General features: G+C 38.5%; 1 protein-coding gene across 1 annotated transcript; it reads left to right on the forward strand.

The window, feature by feature from the left end:
• The first annotated feature begins 254 nt into the window (after nucleotides 1–254).
• LOC107725557 (protein CASC1-like) lies at nucleotides 255–6790 on the forward strand. Its single transcript, XM_016534840.1, has 16 exons — nucleotides 255–297; nucleotides 560–577; nucleotides 878–965; nucleotides 1040–1131; nucleotides 1278–1382; nucleotides 1472–1609; nucleotides 1732–1866; nucleotides 1948–2051; nucleotides 2126–2417; nucleotides 2499–2607; nucleotides 4315–4478; nucleotides 4570–4756; nucleotides 4889–5103; nucleotides 5841–5999; nucleotides 6258–6371; nucleotides 6460–6790. Exons 1-16 carry the CDS (start codon nucleotides 295–297, stop codon nucleotides 6733–6735), a joined length of 2199 nt encoding a protein of 732 aa, XP_016390326.1. The 5' UTR covers nucleotides 255–294; the 3' UTR covers nucleotides 6736–6790.
• Nucleotides 6791–7220: the final 430 nt, after the last annotated feature.

Genomic DNA, 7220 nt, shown 5'->3' on the forward strand with positions numbered 1-7220 from the left:
AAATAAAGCTTCATTTTATGAGAAGGATACTTTCTACGACCTTTATCCTGCAGTCATGGTGAGATTATGGATTCCTTCAATCTAAGAAAACAAGAATCGAAAAAGAATTAAAAAAAGTGAGGAATCGATTCCAGAACCAGGAATCAGACTCGGACTCGATTCCAAAAATTTCGGAATCGAACAGCCCTAGTTTCCTCCTGATAACCGTGCTCCGAGCCGATTGTTTTCTATCTCGCATGCGTCGTCGCCATAGTGACAGGAGGACGCCAGCCTACTGCCTGAGAGCTCGTAAACATGGTGAGTCGTTTTAACAATGTATTAAAGAAAAATATTAGTGAAAGTACGAACAAATATGCATATATATGCAATAAATCTTTCTTCGTGTGACTTCTGGCTTCATATTTAATGAAACATAAGCAGCAAAAGCGAAAGTCCCGAGCCAAAATGTTATGTTTAACTTACCATCCTGGGTTTGTTAGCGATGTTTGTCTGGTTTATTATTTACTTTTTCTGTAAAGTTTTCCCCTTAATTATTTTATTTGTATGTTTTCTTTAACAGCCACCAAAGGATGGAAAGGTATGTTGTTTGATGGGAGTATGTTTGTAAACCGCTTTCAACTTAAAATTGCCTTTAATTGTATTAAAATTATAAATGTTTGTTGGTCAGCTTTAATTTTAAAAATGAAATCCCAATTTTGTCAGTAAAATAAAGTTTGTAGAACATCTCTTCATATATACATACACACACACACACACACACACACACACACACTCACATACTTTGTAGAATATTTGTAGAACAACTTCAAACTTTAAATCAAGAAAACAATCATTATTATAGTTTTCATACTATAAATAATTAGCATTTTGAATCCAGTCTGCAAAAAACAAAGGAGGAAACATCCATCAGGCTGAGAGGGAGAGACTGCAAAGAGAGGCAGATGAACAAAGACGGAGAGAGGAAGGTACATCTGCAATATTAATAAAATTCATATTAAATCAGTTTTTAATTGATCATTTATGTGTCTCTGTCCTGTAGAAGAAGCTCGTGTCATTGCTGAGCGTGAGGAGAACGAACGGCTGGAGAGGGAGCGAATAGAACAAGAGAAACAAGAGCAACTTGAGTTGAAGGTCTGATGAACTTCCATTTGAACATTCACAGTTGTGTTGCAGACATTTCCCTGCAGGATTTAGTGCATATGTAGCTGTCTGTACTGATAGATTTCTTGTGACAAGTTTTAATGTGATGAATGATTGACACCTGTCAAAATCCACAGGACAGAGAGCGCAGAGAGGACGAGCTGAATGAACTGCGGCACATTCTAGATGAGAATCACTCTGCAGTCACTGCGTGGGAATCTGAATGCAGGGACAAAGCTAAGGTACAAGAATCATAATGAAACTCTATTCAGATGCCTCAGGCTAATACTGGGGCTACTTTAAGTGCTGATTTGGTCTCTGGTCTTCATAGTGGGAGCGTTACATGCGTTGCGACGGCAGCCCAGATCCATCGGTGCAGCCGGAAATCAACTCCTTCATCAGTTTGTGGAGAGAAGACTCAGAAACCCAAATCCAGCAGGTCTTGGAGAACTGTGCTCTGGCTCTTCAGGTGAGACCAACACTCTGGATCTGCTGTTTTCATAGTTTATTCAAGTCAGTTATTGATGACGGAGATGCTAATATAGTTCTCGTTCTTGGTGTGAATGGACCTTAACTATTTCTCTTTGACAGTTGACAAACGAACTGGACTTTCTCTTGAGCGAGGGTCCCGACCCCAGTGTTGCTCAGCAGTATCGAGAAACACTCCTGTGTCTACAGAGTCTTATCCACTGCAAACTCAACCAGGCCACTGAGGAGCTTTTGAAGGCAAGCGCTATGCTGAGATCTTCCTATGAAGCTCACTTCTGTTTGAACACATATCAGATGTGTGTTTTGCTCTCCATTCAGTCCGCAGGTTCTCATTCTGACATTGAGACCGGCAACATGCAGACTGTAGTCCAGGACGAAAATATCACTCTTTGTCTGTGGGCGAACCTCAACAAAAACCCAAGGTTTGTGTATCTTCATGGTGAATATTAGGCACTATTGTGGGATAAAGGAAAAACTTGACAATCCATGTTTCCAGGTTTAAAGGCTTCCGGTTTGAGGAGGTGGGTCTGGGCTTTGAGTTGCCAAAGCCACTTGCTGTGATTGATGTCGCTGTTCGGATCCTTCATACACGATATGATCACCTGTCCCATCACAGCGAGCGAGAACAGCTCCAGAGAAGGAGATCCATGATGGAGGCCGTTCTCACTCCACCAATTGAGAGCATTGCAGCTGTGCAGGATGAGAAGATGGAAGGAGAGAGGGAGGGAGAAAGCTCAATGCCAGTGGAGGAAGACAGTCGTTCGGTCGGATCAGACAGCAGAAAGAGGGTGAGGGAGGCTTTGATGTGTATGTACTTGTTTTCTAGTGTGTTCTGTGGCTGTTAATATCAGTGTGTGTCCATGTGTCAGAGTGCTGTGAGTGTGATCTCAGCTAAGGAGGGGAGGAAGAGCTCTTCAGTCAAGTCGTTAGAGGAAGGAGAAAGTCAGATGGAGGAAATCACAACAGCATTAGAAGCTGGTTTGGACTTTTCGTATTTTACTTCCTGATTTTCCCAATTTCGTTATTCTTTTTCCTTATATTAAACAAAATAAGATGAGGTTGAATTTTTTTTATAACATACTAAAATTTGTGTTTTAGTTAACTATAACAATATGTAGAATACTACCAATAATTTAAATAATTATAAAATGGATTGTTCCATCTCTGAAATCTACTTTGAAGCTCATATAATAGGCAAAATATGCACACCAGTTGAATTATAATAATATCATATTAATGAGCCAAGTCCAATGTGTTTAATATTATCAGATAGGCCAATCATTTGGCAGAACAATTATTTATTGTGGCTATTATTATTAATTTTAATTAACGCTGGCATTTTAATCTGCTGCCACGATTTTATAAAATCAATACACCGCTGAAGGATCACAGCACTTTACATTATGCTCCTGAACTGTGGTAAATTTACTTTAACATACAGCCTCTCTTGTTTTATTGCTTTAATAAGACTTTCAATTCAAAACCAATAACCGCACACATTTAACTATACAAACTGAGATCTGTATTAATATGAACATATTATAGTTGATATGTTGCTTGGCATAATGTAGGCATCACATTATAACACATCATATGAAAGTATGAAAGACAGGTTTCCATTTTAAAATCTGCTAAAGATGAATAACTAATTCATTTTTAGTAATTTTAGTACAACTTAATTTTCAGTTAGTTGCAAAGGCAATATTTATTTATTTATTTTTAATAGTTTTCGGTAATAATAGCAACACTGCCCAATATTGATTAAATAAAAAAATATACAGGTGCATTTTATAAAAATTTGAATATCGTGAAAAAGTTAACTTATTTCAAAAAGTGAAACTTTCATATATTCTAGATTCATTACGTGTAAAATAAAACATTTTAAACGTTTTTGTTTTAATTTTGATGATTAGAGCTTACAGCTCATGAAAGTCAAAAACCCAGTATCTCAAAATATTAGAATATTTACATTTGAGTTTCATTAAATGACCATCCCTACAGTTTTAACTCTAGGTAAAAAGCCGATTCAAACACTTTGGAGAGCTTCACAAGGAGTGGACTGAAGCTGGAGTCACCACGCTCAGGCGTCTTCGGGAAAATGGCTACCAAACCACTTCTGAAACAGAAACAACGTCAGAAGCATCTTACCTGGGCTAAGGAGAAAAAGAACTGGACTGTTGCTCAGTGGTCCAGATAAAAGTAAATTTTGCGTTTCATTTGGAAATCAAGGTCTGGAGTCTGGAGGAAGAACCTGACCTGACCTGAACCCCATATGGAATCGATGGGATATTTTCAAGAGAAAGATGAGAAACAGTCGATCCAACAATACAGACGAGCTGAAGGCTCAATAGTGCCTCAGCAGTTCCACAGGCTGATCTCTTCCATGCCACACCTCACTGATCCTGGAATTTGTGCTAAAAGAGCCCCGGCCAAGTATTGAATGCGTAAATTAACAATTTAAAGAACTTGAACTTTTCTGTTTTGCAAATCCTTTTTTTGTTTTGATTGATATTAGGAAATATTCAAATATCTTGAGATACTGGATTTTTGACTTTCATGAGCTGTAAGCTCTAATCATCAAAATTATAACAAAAAAACACCTATAATGACTATCAAGTGATATATTATGCATCACTGGTAGTATCACTGTAATTGCTAGCTTCTGATAACTTAACTTGTCTCTAGATCAAAATGGTTCCGACTCATCACCAGCTGAACCTGTGATTGACAGTGCTGACGTACATATAGTGGACCTGCAGCAGTTCACACCATTGGGTGGAGTCTTCTACTTTGATGTGTTCCATCTACCGCCTCAGTCTCACATAGTGAAGGGCTGGGAAATGAGAGAGGTACATCTTTGGATGTAATTTGGGACAGTCTGCAAGAGATCAAAGAGAATAATGTGCATTAATTGTCATTTACTGTTGTGCCTCATCATAGCTGTTAGAAACCGGTCTCCAGGTCTTCCCCTATTCCACTGAGCAGTCTCGCCCTCAGAGCTCTACCTCAGTGAGGCTGGATGAACACAGCAGCACTGTTGCCTCATTGCCTGTAGGGGTCACTGTAGCTCTGCCTGACTCAATTTTGTTTCTGGAGGATCCACATGTGGCACGTTGGGATCCTATCGGTGAACAATTCACAATTCACACCACACATATGTAGCATCAGATTGTGTATTGTATATACAGCCTCTACTTTAAAGTCTCCGTTATTTTCATAACTTAGTGCATGCCTGTTTTTTGCACACCTGTTTTTGCAGGTCAGCACTGGCGGGCAGACTGCATTTCTGAGGCATCCTATGACGCAGAGACCCGCAGCATCTCCTTTAAGATGAATGCATTCTATGCCTTCACATTACTGCAGGAGTCATACACTAACATGCCTTTCCAGTCATGGGAGCTGAGGCCTCTGGGCCAAGACTCAGCTTTGTTCACAATCACTGGAGCTCTTATTGAAGTCAGCATCACTGTCAAGGCAAGAGAGGCCCTGTCCAAAAATACACATCTGAAAAATCTTTTAAATATCTACTTTAAAACATAGAAAATGTATAACTTTTCTGTATTCATGTTGGTTTCATATAATGATTTTGAAAACTATTTTATACACGTATACACAATTTTTTAAGGTAAGTAACAAATATAATGAATTACTTAATGATTATCAGAAATTTCACACCATATGACATTTTACAAAATAAAAGTTGGTAACACTTTAGTATTGGGACCAATTCTTACAATTAACTAGTTGCTTATTAGCATGCCTATTATTAATGTATTGGCTGTTTATTAGTACTTATAAAGCACATATTCTGCATGATCATATTCTACATCCCTAATCCTACCCAATACTTAAAATTAACAACTACCTTACTATTAATAAGCAACAAATTAGGAGTTTGAGGCAAAAGTCTCTGTTAATGGTTTGTTAATAGCGAGAATTGGACCTTAAAATAAAGTGTGACCAAAAAGTTAATATATCAGACTAGATGCACTCAAATTATTGCATGCTTGAACTGCATTTTTAATAGATTTCTGAATACACTAATGGATCCAAAAAAAGCGTCCTGTCATTGAGCAATTTCATTTAACTAAGACCAACAGTATGGCATCAATTCAAGGCCAGGCTGTTTTCCATACATGTCGAAGGCTACAAAAAATGGTTTTCTCTCTGTGTGCATCACCAGTACTGATCGATAGCGTTTTGTTTCTCAGGGTAAGCAATGTATGCTGCACATGGAGGAAAGAAAGAACCTAGATCATCTTCTAGGGAAGTGGATGAGCCCCTCAGATCTGCAGAAGGCCATGCGGAGAGCTGGAATCAATATATTTGTGAATGAGTATTCAGACAAGTATGTCAGCATCAACCCAAAGGTAACCAAGGGGCTGAATTGCCTTTCACTCTCAAAAACATTTTCTGTATTTGCATAGATGGTTCCATGAACTTTTAATGTGAAGTACCGGTCCGTAAACTGTCTATTGCACAAAGGGTTCTTCATTGTGGCAAAAGGTCGATGTGGAACCTTCCTTTTGGACCCTTATTTGAGAGTGTAGGGTTTAAAATTTTTTAAATAGACCAGTTATACAAATCCATGATGTAACTATTTTTATCCATGTTCTTTCCACTTCTAGGACCCATTAATAGAGCACACAGTGTATGAACAAATGGCTCTAATGTCCTCAGCCGTGGCTTTTTCCTGGAGCCGCTGGAACACACAATGCGGACAAGAGCACCTTGTTCTTCAGGTGTGTCATACACTCAGACTGACTGAAGCACTATTGAACTACTGTATACAAAGCAGTACCTCTGACCTTTATCTTTTTGACTCTGTAGGCCTGTGAACAGTTGGAGGCCGGGCCTGTGGCTGAGGAGGCATGGTCTCTTTACCTGCTGGGTGCTCAGAGGAACCAGCATCTGAAGATGAAGGAACATGACGACAGCTTCTCTCCTGAGCTGGCCGAGGGCAGCGAGTTCCACTCCACCTTTCTGCACATGCTCAGACAGGACATGAGCACCGAGGGCCAAGCCAGAGTCCGTCAGTCTCACTATCTCTACACAGACACTGTACAGAGGCTCCTGTGTGCAACACGTGTCCTCACATATTCCTGAGAAGAGAAAGCACATGCATCCAGAAAGACTACATGCATACACACTAATATCTAAAACATTTGATACCCGTTTTGAACCGTCATTGCTACATCTTGATGATATGCTGATATGTAATAACACACTGTAAAATTATTTATAAGCAGGTGGACCCAAATAATACTATTGAATGATTATTTATAACATAAGCAATAAATATAAATATATACACAGTAGATAGATACCACCACAAAAGAAATGAGAGCATGTGCACTAAATCTTTCATGGAGAAATTGTTCCTAAATGCCAGAATATTACAGACACACACAAGTGTATTTAATTCAAAAAAAAAAACGTGGATGTTATTATAAATTCTATTAATAATAAATTACAAAAATACAAAAACTTTTTTTTTTGTAGCTGAAATATGACTCAGACATGTTTTGGTGAGATTCTCCTTGATTTATAAATTGTTATACTCATGTCGAATTTGTTGCTACTTGGCAATG

Source organism: Sinocyclocheilus rhinocerous, unplaced genomic scaffold, assembly GCF_001515625.1.
Source record: "Sinocyclocheilus rhinocerous isolate Xijiao unplaced genomic scaffold, SAMN03320098_v1.1 scaffold153, whole genome shotgun sequence".
In the NCBI taxonomy this organism is placed as follows: domain Eukaryota; kingdom Metazoa; phylum Chordata; class Actinopteri; order Cypriniformes; family Cyprinidae; genus Sinocyclocheilus; species Sinocyclocheilus rhinocerous.